Here is a 19,742-nt window from a genome sequence, read left to right as displayed (position 1 = left end):
TATTCTGGAAAATGCTCTGAAATATCTTACTGATGTGGAAATGCTGAATAAATTTTGCATGTCGTCTGGTTCCTATATAGCATCCCATCAGCCTAACATCGAAGAAGTTATTCAGAATAGAATGAATAGTCATGTGGAAATAAATGCTGGTTAGCATGCAAAACGTCTATCCAACTAAGTTACTGGAACTCTGTGGAAAAAGTGACCGAGGGATCATCAGGGTAACCCTGTTGACGTTATGTGTATTGACTTAGAGAAGAGACAGTGCCTTTTTACAACAGACTAATGAGGAAAGTCATGGAGTAAAGGGACATTAGCAATGTGGATGCGAACATACCTGAGCGAGTGACAGAAAATGAAGAGCAATCGTCAATGGATAATTTTCAGGCAGAAGGAACGTTTGTCGTAGAGGTTCCCAGGGTTTTTTTTCTGAGCTGTGTACTGAAGTGTATCATGGTGTGCTGGGTGGGGGTGGGTGTTCCAAAATTTACAGAAGACATGAAACTGTGAGGAGGACAGCACGGAACTCCAACAGGACATTGACAGGTTGGTGGGATGGGGGATGTTGGTGGGATGGGGGATGATGGTGGGATGGGGGATGATGGTGGGATGGGGGATGTTGGTGGGATGGGGGATGTTGGTGGGATGGGGGATGATGGTGGGATGGGGGATGTTGGTGGGATGGGGGTTGTTGGTGGGATGGGGGATGTTGGTGGGATGGGGGATGATGGTGGGATGGGGGATGTTGGTGGGATGGGGGATGTTGGTGGGGTGGGGGATGATGGTGGGATGGGGGATGTTGGTGGGATGGGGGATGTTGGTGGGGTGGGGTATGATGGTGGGATGGGGGATGTTGGTGGGATGGGGGATGATGGTGGGATGGGGGATGTTGGTGGGATGGGGGATGATGGTGGGATGGGGGATGTTGGTGGGATGGGGGATGATGGTGGGACGGGGGATGTTGGTGGGATGGGGGATGTTGGTGGGACGGGGGATGTTGGTGGGACGGGGGATGATGGTGGGACGGGGGATGTTGGTGGGATGGGCAGAGAGGTGACAGATGATATTTAATGCAGAGAAGTGTGAGGCACACAGTCAGAGAGATGTACAGCACAAAACAGACCCTTCGGTCCAACCTGTCCATGCCGACCAGGTATTCCAACCTAACCCAGCACCCGGCCCATATCCCTCCAGACCCTTCCTATTCATATACCCATCCAGATGCCTCTTAAATGTTGCAATTGTACCAGCCTCCACCACTTCCTCTGGCAGCTCATTCCATACACGTAACACCCTCTGCGTGAAAAAGTTGCTCCTTAGGTCTCTTTTATATCTTTCCCCTCTCACCCTAAACCTATGCCCTCTAGTTCTGGACTCCCCGACCCCAGGGAAAAGACTTTGCCTATTTATCCTGTCCATGCTCCTCATGATTTTGTAAACCTCCAAAAGGTCACCCCTCAGCCTCCGACGCTCCAGGGAAAACAGCCCCAGCCTGTTCAGCCTCTCCCTGTAGCTCAAATCCTCCAACCCTGGCAACATCCTTGTAAATCTTTTCTGAACCCTTTCAAGTTTCACAACATCTTTCCAATAGGAAGGAGACCAGAATTGCACACAATATTCCAACAGTGGCCTAACCAATGTCCTGTACAGCTGCAACATGACCTCCCAACTCCTGTACTCAATACTCTGACCGGTAAAGGAAAGCATACCAAACGCCTTCTTCACTATCCTATCTACCTGCGACTCCACTTTCAAGGAGCTATGAACCTGCACTCCAAGGTCAGCAACACTTCCCCAGGACCTTCCCAGGAAGTGTATGTATAACTCCGCGGTGTTGTACTTTGGTGCAAAGAACATGGAGAGACTGTAAAGTAAAGGGTCCCATTCTAAAGGATGTATAGTGGCACAGGGGTCTGGATATGCTTTACTCTTTAAAGATACTGTAAAGAGAGCTGTTAGCAAAACAGATCATATTCTAGGCTTCATTAATAGGGGCATAGAGTACAGGAGTAAGGTCTGATGTTGAACTTATATGCGACACTTGTTCACCTTTAGCTGGAGTGTTGTGCCCAGTTGTGGGCCCCACGTCTGGGAGAGAGTGCAGAAGATGTTTACCAGAATGTTTCCAGGAATGAGAAACTTCAGCACTGGGGATAGATTGAGGAGGTTGGGACAGCTGTCCTCGTAGACAAGGAGGCTGAGGGGAAATCTGATCAAAGTTTTCCACATCAGAAGGTGTCTAGTCAGAGAAGATAATGAGAAACTGTTTCTGATCTTTAACAGGTTGAGAATCAAGGGATTCCTACTATTTGGAAAGATATCCCATTGTGACATGGTGAGGGTCTGGTGCACTTGCTTGCCTGTGTGGAGGAGACAGGTTCAACTGAGGCTTTCCCTTGGCTAGTGTGGAGGATAGTTCCCATAGAAACAACTTGCAGAGTTATTGGGAAAAGGCACAATGTTAAAATACTCATAGAGCCAGTGCAGACATGATGGGCCAAATGGCCGCCTTCTATTCTCTAACAATTCTGTGATTCTGAAGAATGTTGGGTTTAGAAGCAGAAGTAGGCCATTCAGCCCCTCAGGTCTGCTTTCCCCTTCAGTGGGATCGCAGGTGATCTGTTTACAGTTTTAACTCCACTTTCTGATCTGTCTCTTCCTCCAGTCGCTTTTCTCCCCCGTTCATCAAATCTTTGTCTAACTCAGCCTTGGAATAGGCTGCTTCTGATTTGAAAGTCTGTACCCAGGGAGGCAGCAGGAATTCAACCACTGGTACCCTCTGCCTTCCCATACAGTTCACCAAGGCAGAGGGTGTGTGTGTGAAAGGGGCAGAGACCAAAATAATAAAGGTCAGAATGAGGCGAGGAAACAAAGGTGTTTAGAATTCTCTTTTCCAATTCCTGGATCAAATGTGAACTCAAATTCTAAGCTTTTTGGTGACCCAGCTGGTCTAATGGTGACTCTGTAACCATTGTTCACCCTCTCAGAAAAACCCATCCTGATCACTCATGTCTTTTAGGGAAGGAAACTGTCATTGTAACCCACACTGGCCTACATGTCACTCCAGTCCCACAGCGATGGGGTTAACTGCCCTCTGAGATGGCTTACTGAGTCAAGGGTAACTAGGGATGGGAAACAAAGATCAAACTTAACAACGACACCTGCATCTCACTCAGAATGGAGACAAAGGTCTGTGTTCACCTGAGGTATGAGAGAGAGATGGGGCCAGGCTGGGTCTTTGGAATTTGGGTACAGAACCCTTCCAATCATATTGAATGCCAGAATAGGCTGTAGGGGCTGAATGGCCGCCTCCTGTCCCTTTGGCTCTGTGCTTTCAGGGGTGTGTTCCTCCTTGGTGCTGATCATTCAGGATCACAGGAAACTCCCTGCATTGCCTTTTCCTGATTGGCCACTCCTTCCAAGTAAAGGTTACGAACAGTACTCAATGTGTTTACGTTGCCCTGGAGACGGTGTGTTCTGTTTGATTGTAGATTCCCACAGAGTGAGGCATGGTTCCCCCGTGGACACGACCCCAGTGCTGACATCAGACCCACTGGGTTTGGAACTCCCGGTGACCTCCCTGTTTAAACCGTGCGTTAAATCGTACATTCGCCATCCTCCATTCTCTAACAACGGACCCACACTCTCGAGAACCTTGGACGAAGAGCATCAATGCATTCCCTATTTCTCAGAGCACTTCCTTAATTAATCTGGGATGGAGATAATCAGACCCTGGGGGATTATTGTCCTGCAATCTTAGCATTTCCCAATCCCATTTCCCTGCCAATACCGATTCCCCTCGGCCTCCCCCCATCTCACTAAACCCTGGGATGCCCAACCATTCTGGGACGTTATCTGTGTCCTTCTTTGTGACACAGAACCAAATCATGTTTTTAGTTGCTCAGTCATTTCTTTGCCCCCCCCCCATTGTACACTCCCCTGTTTGTGACTGCAAAGGGGCCAGTATTTGTCTGAAACAATCGTTATGTCATCATATATCAAAGGAAACGTTTAATCAGTTTTTATATTCCCTGCAAGATTACTTTCATACTTGATTCTCCTGTTCTTAATCAATCCCTTGGTTCTCATTCGCTGAATTCTGAACTGTGACCTCTCCTCGGGCCTGTTGGTCAGGCAGGCTCATTTTTATTGGCCTCTTTCTTGGAGCTAATACCAACTGGAATTTCCTGTGTAGTTCCGGAGATAGATTGGAGGGAATAGAGCTGTTTTCCATGGAGCAGAGGAGACTGAGGTAGAAGGTGGAGAAATGTAATTAAGATGTATGACATTTGGAGGGACACAGACAGGAAGAAACCTCACCCCTTGGTGGAGGGCTCAGTGACTGGGGAGAGGAGTTTGAAGGGGAGGGGCAGGGGTTTCAGAGGCGAATCTGAGGAAAATGGTTTCACCCAGAGGGTGGTTTGAATCTGCACATCCCCACCTTTGAGGATGGAAGATACAGAAACCCTCATCAGACTCAGGAAGGACTTTGACGGACAGTCGCGATTGCACAGCAGACCAAGCTATGGGCTGAGAATAGTTGGGGGAGGGAGGTTTGACAAGCACAGACTCAATGGGCTGAAGGGCCACTTTCTATCTGATCAATCCCCTCACTTTGACACTCCCCACCGTGACCCCCTCACTCTGACACTCCCCAACGTGTCCCCCTCACTCTGACACTCCCCACCGTGACCCCCTCACTCTGACACTCCCCAACGTGTCCCCCTCACTCTGACACTCCCCACCGTGTCCCCCTCACTCTGTGACAGTCCCCACCGTGACCCCCTCACTCGGTGACACTCCCCACCGTGACCCCTTCACTCGGTGACACTCCCCACCGTGACCCCCTCACTCTGTGACATTCCCCACTGTGACCCTCTCACTCTGACATTCCCCACTGTGACCCCCTCACCGTGTGCTGGTACCTGCTGCATTCCCACTCCCTCCCACACACAGGGATTCTCTCCTCTGGATTGTGGACCTTCTCCCATCCCTCACCGTATTCTAGATTTGACAGGATTTGAAGGTTATGGAGTCACTTCCTCCTCACGGCCCTTAGCTCGGGGTTTGGAAAGGATGTGTTAGATGGTGAGCTGTTTTTGTTTCCTTATTAAAGCAAAGCTCTGATTTCATTCGAGTCAGTTCAGAGGAGGTACTCCCCAATGATCCCTGGGAGGAGAGTGTGGTGCTGGAAAAGCACAGCAGGCCAGGCAGCATCAGAGGAGCTGGAGAATTGATGTTTCGGACAAGGGACTTATTCCTAACGAAGGGCGTTTCCCTGAAACGTTGATCTTCCTGCTCCTCGGATGCTGCCTGACCAGCTGTGCTTTTCCAACACCACACTCCCAACCCTGATCTCCAGCATCTGCAGTCCTCACTTTCTCCTGATCCCTGGGATGGAGGGGTTGCCCCATGTACAAAGGCTAAACAGGTTGGGACTCTGCTCCCTGGGGTTTGGAAGAATGAGAGGGGATCTTATCGAAACATCAGAATTCTTCAGGGGCTTGACAGGGTCAATGCTGAGAGGATGGTCCCCCTCATGGGAGGGTCTGGGACGATGGGGGCACAGTCTCAGAATAAAGGGGCACCAGTTTCAGACTGAGATGGGGAGGAATATCCTCTCTCAGAGAGTTGAGAATCTTTGGAACTCCTTACCACAGAGAGAGCTGTGGGGGCAGGGTCCGTGTGGATATTTAAGGCTGAGAGAGAGAGAGAGAGAGATTCTTGATCAGTTGGGGAATTAAGAGGAAATGGGCAAGGAAGTGGATGTGAGGAATGTTGGATCATGGTTGTATCTAATGGCAGAGCAGGCCTGAGGGGCTGAATGGCCTTCGCCCGTACCTATTCCTTATGGTTCTTTATGGTTTTTGTCCCTTCCAGGTTTGGGCTTCGCCTCGATGGTGATTGTGTTTTTCTGTAACACGTACTATATCATGGTGCTTGCCTGGGGTTTGTATTATCTCATCCATTCCTTCACCAACAATCTTCCTTGGGCAACGTGTGGAAACTCATGGAACACTCCAGAATGTACTGAAGTCTTCCGGCATGATCAATGCCATAACGGGACTGTCGTAAACTCCACGACGGCCTTCAATGTGAGCTGTGACGAGTTGGTGGACAAGCGCTCGCCCATCATCGAGTTTTGGGAGTAAGTGTGAACTCGGACTGAGAGGGAAGATGCTCTTAATCTCAACCCCTTTGTGATTTGTTCATTTTTTCATCTTTAGGGGAAAGAAAGTATTTGTTGACCAGAAATTATATATCCGCAAAACTGTGAATGTTAGAAGTCAGAAACAAAAAAAGGAATTGCTGGAGAAACTCAGCAGGTCTGGCAGCAAACGTGGAGAGAGAAACGGAGCTAACGTTTCGAGTTCAGTGATCATTTTTCACAACATTGGACTCACAACGTGAACTCTGTTTCTCTCTCTGCAGATGCTGCCAGACCTGAGTTTCTCCAGCAACTTCAACAAATATATATCCAAGGTGATAGATAACAACCCCATCAAACGCTGCTGATCAGGAAGGTGATGGAAGGGCTCCACAACAGTGCTACAGGCAACCCTGCTCAGCAATAACCTGCTCAGCAACGCCCACATCACACTGCTAAATAACGAAAGGAAATTCCAAGGACAGGGACAGCAAGGGGTTAGATAAAACAGTAAAGGGAGCTTTATTCTGACTTTAACCCCCTGCTGTACCTATTAGATTAGATTACGTACAGTGTGGAAACAGGCCCTTCAGCCCAACACTGACCTGCCGAAGCGCAACCCACCCAGACCCATTCCCCTACATTTACCCCTTCACCTAACACTACGGGCAATTTAGCATGGCCAATTCACCTGACCTGCACATCTTTGGACTGTGGGAGGAAACCGGAGCACCCGGAGGAAACCCACGCAGACACGGGGAGAACGTGCAAACTCCACACAGTCAGTCACCCGAGGCGGGAATTGAACCCGGGTCTCTGGCGCTGTGAGGCAGCAGTGCTAACCACTGAGCCACCGTGCTGCTGATGGGGGACAGTGTAGAGGGAGCTTTACTCTGTATTTAACACCGTGTTGTCCCTGCCCTGTGAGTGTTTGATGGGAGACAGTGTAGAGGGAGCTTTACTCTGTATCTAACCGTATGCTGTCCCTGTCCTGGGAGTGTTTGATGGGGACAGTGTAGAGGGAGCTTTCCTCTGTATCTAACCCTATGCTGTCCCTGTTCTGGGAGTGTTTGATGGGGGGACAGTGTAGAGGGAACTTTACTCTGTATCTAACCCCGTGCTGTCCCTGTCCTTGGAGTGTTTGATGGGGGACAGTGTAGAGGGAGCTTTACTCTGTATCTAACCCTGTGCTGTCCCTGTCCTTGGAGTGTTTGATGGGGGACAGTGTAGAGGGAGCTTTCCTCTGTATCTAACCCCATGCTGTCCCTGTCCTGGGAGGGTATGATGGTGGATGGGGGGGAGGGGGGAGACTGTATTGAGCACCCAAATTACATTCATGAATAACAAATAAAAAGCTCAGACAGGGACAGTACGGGATTAGATACAGAGTAAAGCTCCCTCTACATTACCACATCAAACACTCCCCAGGACAGGGACAGCACAGGGTTAGATACAGAGTAAAGCTCCCTCTACACTGTCCCCCATCAAACCCTCCCAGTACAGGGGCAGCACGGGGTTAGATACGGACTATTCCTGTCTGATCCAGTCTGATCCCACTGTCCAGCTGCTGATGGCACATTTCCTTCACCCCTTCAGGAGGAAGGTTTTGCGAATCTCCGTCGGGATTGATCACCTCGGAACGATCAACTGGCAGATGCTCCTGTGTGTCCTCACCACCTGGATTATTGTCTACTTCTGTATTTGGAAAGGGGTGAAATCAACAGGGAAGGTAAGGAGTGTTCCCGTCCTGCTCTGAGTCACCCGGCCGTCCCCCTCCTCACTCAGCCTCCTGCTTCGATGATTATCACACTTCAGCTGCTCATCCCAGAACTTTTTACCAGTTCTAAGGGCTCCCCCCGGGTTTATCCTTCAGCTCCTCTCCCAGGCAGCACATTCCAGACACCCCCTACCCCATCACCTCCGAGGCCTCTGGGTCAAAATTGTTTCCCTCAAATCCCCTCCAAACCTCCTGCCCTTCACATTAAAATGATGCTCCCCTTGTTATTGACCCTTCACCTAAGGAGAATACCTACTTCCTATCCACCCTCGCCCTGTCCATGCCTCTCATAATCTTATACCCCTCTGTCAGTCCCCCCTCAGCCTTCACCGCTCCAAAGTAAACAATCCGAGCTTATCCAGTCTCTCTCCGTGATGATCTATCCTGGGTAACAACCTGGAGAATCTCCTCTGTTCCCCGTCTAGAGCAATCCCATCTTTCCTGTAGTGCAGAGAGCAGAACTGTACACAGTACTCCAGCTGTGGCCCGACCAGAGTCCTGTACAGCCCCAACATCACCACCCTGCTCTCATCATCCATACAGTGACTGAGAAAGGCAAGCCCATCTACTGTTTTTGTTCTGCTTTTGGAACCTCTGAAAATATTGGTCCACCTCACTTAGTTAAAGAAAGAGAATAGCATAGCTTTATTGTCACGTGTGCTCAAATGAGTGCAGGGAAGAGTTTTTAATGACATCTCTCAGCGCTATCTTAGGGACAAGGTGCCTAGATACAGGTACTGTAACTGGTGTTTAGACTGGAAAAATGGTTACCATCGGAACAGAGTTTAAGATGTCCAGAATGATAACAGAAAGTGACCATAAGGTACTGACATTCCAGTCCGTCTCCAGCGTGAGTCCACTCCCACCAACTGCAAAACACAAGGCCACACAGCTTCCATATTCCAGACTCCGTCCAGGACTCACTCCGCCACCATGGGATAGACCCCGGTCAGAGGCAGTGTGTGTGGGACTGTCCCGCAGTCAGAGAGTGTGTGTGTGTGTGTGTGTGTGTGTGTGTGTGTGTGTGTGTGTGTGTGTGTGTGTGTGTGTGACTCCTACCCCAGTGAGAGTCTGTGTGTGTGTGTGTGTGTGGGACTGTACCCCAGTGAGAGTCAGTGTGTGTGGGGGACTGTATCCCAGTGAGAGTCAGTGTGTGTGTGGGACTGTACCCCAGTGAGAGTCAGTGTGTGTGTGGGACTATACCCCAGTGAGAGTCAGTGTGTGTGGGGGACTATACCCCAGTGAGAGTTAGTGTGTGTGTGGGACTGTACCCTCACTGGCGTACCTGCCAAGGTGGACGAGTTCACATTATACATCATTTGTCAGACCTTTTCCCACTAACTTACTTTGACCCATTACCATTCTTTGTATTCCCATTACAATTTGCTTTTCTCCCCTGTATCATGGTGAATGTAGTGACCATACATTGGAACCCTTCCTTAATCATTGGCAGGGATTGTAAATAGTTGAAGTCCTAGCTCAGCTTCCTCTTGCAGTCCACTTGTTACACCCTGCTGACCTGAAAATGACTCTTTCTTGTTAAGTTAACCAATCCTCTACCTGTGCTAACGTAGCACCCCCTACACCAGGACCTTTTATCTGATGCAATAACTTTTCATGTGACACCTTTTTCCAAAATGGAAACTGGAAATCTACAAACAGATCATCAACTGAGTCACCTTTATCCACCCGCTTGTGGCTTCTCAAAAAGCGTGCATAAATTTATCAAAAATAAGTTTCCTTTTCCTAAACCAGAATGGCTCTGCCTTACTGAGTCGTGACTTTCCCTGTGCTGTGCAGTACCTCCTTTATCGTTGCTTCTAACCTTTTCCCGATGACAAATATTTGGCTCCTGACCTGTAGTTTCTTGCTCTCTGGTTCCCCTCCCCCTCCTCCAACCTCCATCCTTGAGGAGAAGTGTCACATTTGCTATTTTTCATTCCATTCAGTTCCAGTTTTCTGGGAAACCAATGCATCCACTATCTCAGTCGCTCCATCTTTTACGATCCTGAGGTGAAGTCCATCAGGATTTGGGGAATTGTCAGATCTTTGTTGGTCCTCTTGTCCCAGTCTGTATTTGCTGCTATTAAAGGAAAACAGCTACTGGAGTCAGAATAAGAGCCAGATCAGATTCGATTTGTTTCTCTCTCCACTGATGCTGCCAGACCTGCTGAGCTTTTCCAGCAATATCTGATTTGACTATCCTTTCCTGGTGGTTGTTTGAGGTTCCTGTCTTCTATTTCTCCTGATGTTCAGCTGTTCTTAAGAATTTCTTTGTATCTGCTACATTGAAGTCTTGACTTCTTTTATCCCTTCATGGGGCGTTGGTGTCCCTGACCTGGGTCAGCATTTATTGCCTGGCCTTGGGAGCCTTTGAAAAATGATGGTGCACTGCCTCTCGAAACATTGGACGGAGTCTATATTGGGCAGACTGGAAGCCATCAGTCTAGCGTCAGTGTCAGATGTGAGAACATTTAAATAAAAGACAAAGACCATCTGGTGTGTGTCTGAGTGAATGCAGCAACAAACCAGTTCGGGAAAAAATGTGGATGCTGGCAACCAGAAACAAAAACAGAAACAGAAACTGCTGGATAAACTCAGCAGGTCTGGCAAAATCTGTTAGTGCAGGACAATTTTCCACATTGTTGGGTAGATGCCAGTGTTATAACTGTACTGGAACAGCTTGGCTAGGGGAACGGCAAGTTCTGGAGCACAAGTCTTCAGTACTATTGCCGGAATGATATCAGGGCCCATAGTCTTTACAGTATCCAGTGTCTCCAGCCAATTGGCTGAAGGCTGGTCCCTGTGATGCTGGGGACCAGTGGAAGAGGCTGAGATGGATCAGCCACTCGGCATGTCTGGCCGAAAATTGCTGTGAAAGCCCTTACCTGTTGCCCTGATGTTCTGGAACTTCCCCATCATTAAGGACTTTAATAAAATAGTGACAGTCAGGGGAGAGGTCATCATTTTAATAGTTGATTACACTCTACAAATCTGTAAGGGAGAGAATTCCAGGATTTTGACCCAGCGACAGTGAAGGAACGGCGATAAATTTCCAAGTCAGGGTGGGGAGTAACTTGGAGGGGAACTTGCAGGGGATGGTGCTCCCATGTATCTGCTGCCCTTGTCCTTCTAGATGTAAAATTGGAGTCTCTAATTCAGATACAGCAGTTCAAATACTGAATACATTTCTTGATAACAGGAAATCCAGTCTTGTTGTTTCGATAGTTTTACCTCCTTACAGTTAATGTTATGAATTATCGATGTCTAATCTCAAATTCTGGATGGAAATGGCCAAGGGTTTTAAAGGTACTGTCTACAAAATATCTGTTCTACATTTCTGCCATTTTATTTGTGTCAGTAACACATGAACCAGTAGGAGAGTTCAGACATGAATAGAATAACACTGGCAAAGGGACAATATGATAACATTCTTGAACTAATTGTATTGAATTGTGTTACAAAAGCACAAAGAGAGAGCTCCCAGATCGGGATTACACAAAGAGAGAGCTCCCAGATCGGGATTACAGAGGTGAATAACACCAACCTGGGTTTGTTCACACAATACCGAGTTCACATTGAGCTTCCATTTCAGTGAGGTCCTTAGTTCATACAGATCCAAGGCACTAAAAAAAACCCTCTCTGAGATTTGGCTTTTAATCTCTAGGACTGCTCTTCTCTTCCATCCAGCTGTGTTCCTTACTTTAAACAGCAAGAGTAATTAATTCATCCATTCATTGTTTAAACCAGCAATTAGAAAACTGGTCATATGGTAACCAGCAAATCCTTTCGGTTATTGTAAAACCCATTTAGTTCATGTATAGACCAAGCTGAATAAGGACATAAAGTTTCCTTCCCTGAATGACATCATGAACTAGTTGGTTTGATGCAACCATCACCATTTTAGGGAATTTGAATGTCACGGTGAGCAACTAATAATGTTACCAGGACACTCGGCGCCTCTACCATTACTGTCCGTCCGGGGGGGGTGAGCCCTGGTTATGCCCCAGACCCCATGCCAGGAGCAACAGTTGGGTGTCAACCTGGGCAAGCCACATGCCAAACAATGCCAGCAGCAAGTGACAGACAGAGCTAAATGATCCCACATCCAACAGATCAGGTTGAAGGTCTGCACTCCTGCCACATCCTGTTGTGAATGGTGGTGAATAATTAAACAACTCACTGGAGGAGGAAGTTACACAAATAGCCCCATCCTGTACGATGGAGGAGCCCAGCACATTACGGCAAAACATAAGGCTGAAGCGTTCACAGCTATCTTCAGTCAGAAGTGCCGGGTGGATGATCCATCGAAGTCTCCTCCCTTGATCCAATTCAATTCACTCAGTGTGAAATATAGAAGCGGTTGGAGACACTGGATACTGCAAAGGCTATGGGCCCTGACAACATCCCAGTGATGTTACTGAAGATTTGTGCTCCAGAACTTACCGTTCCCCTAGCCAAGCTGTTCCAGTGCAGTTACAACACTGGCATCTACCCGACTGTAGAAAAATGGTCCTGCATTAACCCATAGGACAATGTAACCCACATAAGCCACCTGGTATGATCCTGGCTGATGCTGTGATTGACAACGTTAGACCCTAAACTGAAATCAAGCTTGTTTTTTCATTTGGTTTCAACAAAGTGGGTCTTGTGCTGCAGATTAGGTTTTAACAATAAAACTGGGGGTTATTATGCAAAAGAAATGAAGATAAAGTAGAATAAACTAAAGTTTACATACAACAATAATTTAAAGATTTCAAGACACACAGTAAAGTATAACTGTATGAATCTCAACAGCACTCCTTTCTAATACTCACAGAACTCCCATCTCTGTCTCACACAGGGTCTGAAATGTCTGTCACTTCAATTCTCCAATCTTGAGAATACAATTGCCTCTTCAATGGGTCTTTATACAACAGAGCTTAGAATTTCTCAGCTTCACATTGATCCCACCAGAGCTTTAACCAAATGCATCTTGTTCATAACTTTTAAAACTAAACTCCTTACTTGGAGGTAACCTTTGCCCAATTGAAACCCAAAGTTTTTAATTGATGTGTATGCCTGGGCAAGTTGTTCAAAGTTCAGCAGTGGACCAGATGGATAAATTCTGGATCTGCACCAGGAGCTGCGTCACATTTACACAGAGAGATTTCTCAATGTTTATCTTTGTAAATGGGTGTCTCTCCCCTTTCTCTCTGACTCAGCTCCCCCCCTCCCCACATCCCCTTGCCCCCATACTCTGTCCCTTTTCTCCCATCTCTTTTTCTGCCTCTTCCCTTGTCTAACCCCCTCGTTCTGTCCATCTCTCACTCCGAGTTAATACATCAACCCTGGCACTGGAATCAAAGCTGTTTGTAGTAAATACCATCAAAGGCTTTTCATGGCCTTGAGTTATCCATGTTCATGCAAATTGATTTAGTTCAAGTATCGACTTGTTTTAGATTAGATTAGATTCCCTACAGTGTGGCAACAGGCCCTTCAGCCCAACAAGTCCACACCGACCCTCCGAAGAGAAACACCCCCCCCTATATTTACCCCTGATTAATCCATCTAACACTACGGGCAATTTAGCATGGCCAATTCACCTGACCCGCACATCTTTGGACTGTGGGAGGAAACCGGAGCACCCGGAGGAAACCCACGCAGACACGGGGAGAATGTGCAAACTCCACACAGACAGTTGCCTGAGGCAGGAATTGAACCCGGGTCCCTGGCGCTGTGAGGCAGCTGTGCTAACCACTGTGCTACCGTGCCGCCCCTTCTCCAAGACACAGGTCTGCTGTTAAACTCCTATCGCCTCAGCTCTGCTTCTGGAGCCTACATTGTTACTATGTGATCATAGACAAAGAAGCAGCATGAGGCCATTCAGCCCATCGAGTCTGCTCCACTATTCGCTCATGGGCTGATGTGTTTCTCAACTCCATTATCCTGCCTTCTGCCTGTAACCTTTGATCCCCTTCCTAATCAAGACCTTATCTCTCTCTGTCTGAAACACACTGCACAACCCTCTGCAGTAGTGAGTTCCATAGATCCCCACCCTCTGGCTGAAGAAATTCCTCCCCATCTCAGTTCTAAAGGGCCGTCCCTTCGCCCTGAGGCTGTGCCGTTGGGTTCTAGTCTGTCCTACTGGTGAAACATCTTCTCCCTGTCCACTATCTAGGCCTCTAAGTTTCAATCAGATCTCCCTCAGCTTCTAAGTTTCATCAACTGCTGACATCATACAGACAGTTTTAAAAATCTGTTCATTTAAAAGCTGGTTTCAGCAATGAGTATAAAATTATTGGATTGGATGTAATCCCATTCAATTCAATAAAATTCCTATGGGGGGGAGTTCTGCATCCGAACCCAGTTGGGCAATAGGTGACTCCAGTCCCCACACCAACATGGCTGCCCAGGGAAACCATGGCAACCAGCACAGATATTTCCACAGAAATCTCCACTCACCCAAACCCCTCACAATACTGGCTGATAAATCCCATTGGCAATGCTCAAGTCCTGGGAGCCAACCCATCAACTTCTGTGTGTGTGATTGTATGTGTGTGAGTGTACAGGTTGAGTGTGAGTGTGGGTGTGTGTGAGAATGTGGGTGTGTGTGAGTGTCAGCACCCTCCTTCCCATTCCCATCTGTCAGAGAATAATTGCTCATTCTCTGTATCCAACCACCAATCAGAGCATTGCTTGGTTTTTCTTTCATGGAACATTGAACATTCCAGCGCAGTACAGGCCCTTTGGCCCTCGATGTTGTGCTGACCTGTGGAACCAATCTGAAGCCCATCTAACCTACACTATTCCATTCTCGCCCACATGCCTATCCAATGACCAATTAAATGCCCTTAAAGTTGGCGAGTCTACTACTGTTACAGGCAGTGTGTTCCTTGCCCCTACTACTCTGAGTAAAGAAACTACCTCTGACATCTGTCCTATATCTATCACCCTCCAATTTAAAACTATGCCCCCTCGTGCTAGCCGTCACCATCTGAGGAAAGAGACACTCCCTGTCCACTCTATCTAACCCTCTGATTAGCTTATATGTCATAATTATGTCACCTCTCAACCTTCTTCTCTCTAACGAAACAGCCTCGAGTCCCTCAGCCTTTCTTCATAAGACCTTCCCTCCATACCAGGCAACATCCTAGTAAATCTCCTCTGAACCCTTTCTAAAGCTTCCATATCCTTCCTATAATGCGGTGACCAGAACTGTACACAATACTCCAAGTGCGGCCGCACCAGAGTTTTGTACAGTTGTAGCATAATCTCATGGTTTCGAAACTCAATCCCTCTACCAATAAAAGCTAACACACCATACGCCTTCTTAACAACCCTATCAACCTGGGTGACAACTTCCTATGTACATGGGACACCAAGATCTCTCTGCTCATCTACCCTACCAAGAATCTTACCATGAGCCCAATACTCTGCATTTCTGTTACTCCTTCCAAAGTGAATCACCTCACACTTTTCCACATCAAACTCCATTTGCCACCTCTCAGCCCAGCTCTGCAGCTTATCAATGTCTCTCTGTTACCTACAACATCCTTCGTCACTATTAACAACTCCACCCACCTTCGTGTCGTCTGCAAATTTACCAGGTTACTGCAGATGCTGAAAACCAGAGTCTCGATAAGAGTGGTGCTGGAAAAGCACAGCAGTTCAGGCAGCATCCAACGAGCAGGAAAATCGACGTTTTGGGCAAAAGCAAATTTACTAACCCACCCTCCTGTGCCCTCATCCAGATCATTCATAAAAATGACAAACAGCAGTGGCCCCAAAACAGATCCTTGTGGTACCCCACTAGTAACTGAACTCCAGAATGAACATTTCCCATCAACCACCACCCTCTGTCTTCTTTCAGCTAGCCAATTTCTGATCCAAACCGCTAAATCACCCTCAATCCCATGTCTCTGTATTTTGTACAATACCCTACAGTGGGGAACCTTATCAAACACCTTCCTGAAATCCATATACACCACATCAACTGCTTTACCCTCATCCACCTGTTTGGTCACCTTCTCAAAGAACTCAATAAGGTTTGTGAGGCATGACCTACCCTTCACAAAACTATGTTGACTATCCCTAATCAACTTATTCCTCGATGATTATAAATCCTATCTCTTATAGCCCTTTTCCAACACTTTACCCACAACCGCAGTAAGACTCACTGGTCTATAATTACCAGGGTTGTCTCTACTCCCCTTCTTGAACAAGGGAATAGCATTATTATCCTCCAGTTTTCTGGCACTATCCCTGCAGACAATGATGACATAAAGATCAAAGCCATAGGCTCTGCAGCCTTCTCCCTCGCTCCCCAGAGAATTCTCGGATCAATCCCATCCAGCCCAGGGAACTTATCTATTTTCATACTCTGCAGAATTCCACCTTCCAAACCCACGACCATTTCCCCAAGGGCAGCAGATACATAGGAACACCATCCCCTACAAGTTCCCCTCCAAGCCACTCACTATCCTGACTTGGAAATATATCGCCGTTCCTTCAGTGTCCCTGGGTCAGAATCCTGGAATTTCCTCCCTAAGGGCATCGTGGGTCTACCCACAGCACATGGACTGCAGTGGGCCAAGAAGGCAGCTCACCCCCACCTTCTCAAGGGGCAACTAGGGACGGGGTAATAAATGTTTGCCTTGCTCGTGACATCCACATTTCAAGCAAATAAAAGACTGACTCTTCTTCACAAGTTTGGTTAGCCAAATCCGTTCACCTTTAAAATCCTCACCCATGTCTTTATTCATTCCTTACCCAATGATTGTAACATTCCCTCACCCAGCCTCTCAGTTACCTCCCAGGGCTGCTGCCAGTCACCGATTTCACAACAAGGAGTCCCTCCCAGCTTCCAGGAGAACAACCCCCACCCCCATATCCAAACACTCCAACTTCTCACATTACAATCCACTCTGTCATCAACATTACATTTCCTCACACTCCTCCAACACAATACTCAAATATGTCCCTGTGGAAACTCTCTTACCGTGATCCCCATCTCCAGAGCTCTTTGTTTTTACAAGTCAAGCAGTATTCCATAGCATTTCCTAATAATAATCTTCAGCAGAGCCTGCGGCGTATCTTTTTTAAGGTTTAATTTTATTGATTTTAGGTTCAAATTAATGATGATTGGTGTAAACCTCTCGAACACTCGGTTGGTAAATGCTCACTCCGGGTGTCAGTCCAATAAACCATCTCCATGCTTCCTGTAGGAGAGTGACTGCTTCTGGATACAATACTCCAGATGGTCTCTCACCAGTGACCTGAATAGCTGAAGCATAACCTCCCTATTTCTATATACAACTCCCCTCATGATAAATGATCCGTTTCTATGAACTTTCCTGATCACATGCTGTCCCTGCAGACTGACCTTTTGTGATTCAAGGACCAGGACACCCCATCCCTCTGTTCTGAACTCTTTCACCATTTCGATAATGGACATCTTACATTATATTCTATTTGCCAGATTTTGGTCATTTATTTATCCGATCAATAGCTTTTTGATCACCTTGTGTCCTATTCATGACTCACATTCTGAGATGGCTTTTTTTTAGATTAGATTACTTACAGTGTGGAAACAGGCCCTTCGACCCAACAAGTCCACACCGACCCGTCGAAGCGCAACCCACCCATACCCCTACATTTGCCCCTTACCTTTCACTATGGGCAATTTCCCATGGCCAATTCACCTGACCTGCACATCTTTGGACTGTGGGAGGAAACCAGAGCACCCGGAGGAAACCCACGCAGACACGGGGAGAACGTGCAAACTCCACACAGTCAGTCGCCTGAGTCGGGAATTGGAGACGGGTCTCTGGCGCTGTGAGGCAGCAGTGCTAACCACTGTGCCACCGTACCCTCCACACGGCTTTGTGTCCTCAGCAAATGTAGCTCCAACACCTTCGATCCTTTTATCTGAATTATTTCCATAAAATGTAAAGAGTTGAGACTTGATCACAGACCCGTAGAGCACAGCACCTGGTGAAACCCTGCAGCCTGAAAAAGACCCATTTATTCCTCCTCTTTGTTTCCTGTTAGCCAGCCAATCATCTCGCTGCACTCATGTGTTCCTCCCTGCACTGTCACCTTATATTTTCCACAATGACCTTTGGAGTAACATTTCATCAAATGCCTTCTGGAAATGCAGGTACAGTACATCCACTGGCTCCCCTTTATCTACAGTGCATTGTATTTCTTTTACTTTAATTTGCTGTCTCTTCCCTGGGGTCGGGGAGTCCAGAACTAGAGGGCACTGGTTTAGGGTGAGAGGGAAAAGTTATATAAAAAAACCTAAGGGACAACTGTTTCACCCAGAGGGTGGTGCTGCCAGAGGATGTGGTGGAGGCTGGTACAATTGCAACATTTAAGAGGCATTTGGATGGGTATATGAATAGGAAGGGTTTGGAGGGATATGGGCCGGGTGCTGGCAGGTGGGACTAGATTGTGTTGGGATATCTGGTCGGCATGGACGGGTTGGACCGAAGGATCTGTTTCTATGCAGTACATCTCTGTGAATTTATGACTCTCTGACTCTAAGTGCTCTTACACACAACTGAACAGGTTTCTCCCCCATCATGAAAACGACTTTGACTTTTCTTTTGATTTCTTTATAACTAGGCCACCCATGTGACCAATTGAATATTTCCATGCAAAGCCCATTATGGGTAATACGAACCATCAGTGGGGGGAGGGTAAGGTGGGGAGAGTTAAATCAAAATGGAGTTAGAGGGGGATATAGAGTATCCCCCCACCCCACACTGTGCCCACCTCTCTCAAGACATCAAGAGTATTAGGGGACACCACATGCTCTCTCTCTAAGGACACACCTGGGCAGAAGAGCAGGAGGCAGGCAGCAGCAATGTCTCTCTCCAAGAACACGCACAATTTCAAACACCATGACCCTCATAATTAGTTAAATGGTTAAAACCAGGTTGAATTTGCCGGATTACCTTGAATTTATTAAAGTGCCCTGTTATAACATCTTTGCTTCTAACAGTTTTCCTGAGACCAATATTAAGGGAACGGACCTGTAATTTCCTGCTTCACGTCTCCCTCCCTTTTTGACGTAGGGAGTTACATTAACTAGTTTCCAATCTAATGACATCTTCCCCAAATCATTGGGAAAATTCAAATACATTAGCTATCTCACTAGCTACTTCATTTAAGATCCTAAGGTGATATCCATCAGGTGCCAGGCTCTGGTCAGACCCTCAGCTCCAACAATTCCCTCAGTAACCATCGCTCCGGTGGTTCTGAATTTCCCTAAGTCCCTTCCTGATTTATTGCAGCTTCTGGGATGATTCCTGTATCTTTGACGTTGAAGACTGATGTTAAATATAAATGGATGTCCGAACATATGAAACAGGAACAGGTGAATGCTGCTCATCCCTTCAAGCCAGCGCTGCTATTTAATGAGATGAAGATCTGTTTGTGTTTCAGATTCCACATTCCCACCTATCCTCCATAACCTTTGACTCTATTCCCCTGCCTCAATGGCCCCACCTCCTCTGCCTCCTGACACACCATTCCTGAGCTGCACAGTCCACTGAGAGAAAGGAATTCTCAGCTGTTCTAAAAGGATGACCATTACTTTTAAAAAATGTCCCTGAACTCGAGACTTACCCAGAATCCTTTCCATGTCCAACTTGTTGAATCCTTTCAGGTTCTTGCACACTTTAGTCATCACCCAAGACTCTTCCAAACTTCGGTGAGAACCAGCTCAGTCTGTCCACCCTTCCCTCACAGAACCATCAGCTGGGGATTGAAATTGGAAGGCTCCTCCAAACTCCCACCAATGCATTTCCATCCTTCCTTAAGTAGGGA

At 47.2% G+C, this 19,742-nt stretch overlaps 1 protein-coding gene across 1 annotated transcript in view; it reads left to right on the top strand.

The window, feature by feature from the left end:
• LOC132822207 (sodium- and chloride-dependent creatine transporter 1-like) overlaps window positions 1–19,742 on the top strand; it is a 196,265-nt gene that overhangs the window by 44,517 nt on the left and 132,006 nt on the right. Inside the window, exons 4-5 of the mRNA XM_060835284.1 lie at window positions 5,881–6,148; window positions 7,745–7,877. Of these exons, the coding sequence (XP_060691267.1) occupies window positions 5,881–6,148; window positions 7,745–7,877 (401 nt within the window). The remainder of the gene's footprint in view (window positions 1–5,880; window positions 6,149–7,744; window positions 7,878–19,742) is intronic.

The sequence above is a fragment of the Hemiscyllium ocellatum genome, chromosome 14 (genome assembly GCF_020745735.1).
Source record: "Hemiscyllium ocellatum isolate sHemOce1 chromosome 14, sHemOce1.pat.X.cur, whole genome shotgun sequence".
In the NCBI taxonomy this organism is placed as follows: domain Eukaryota; kingdom Metazoa; phylum Chordata; class Chondrichthyes; order Orectolobiformes; family Hemiscylliidae; genus Hemiscyllium; species Hemiscyllium ocellatum.
Note: the sequence above shows the minus strand (reverse complement) of the source record. Positions and strands in the feature narration are given on the sequence as shown.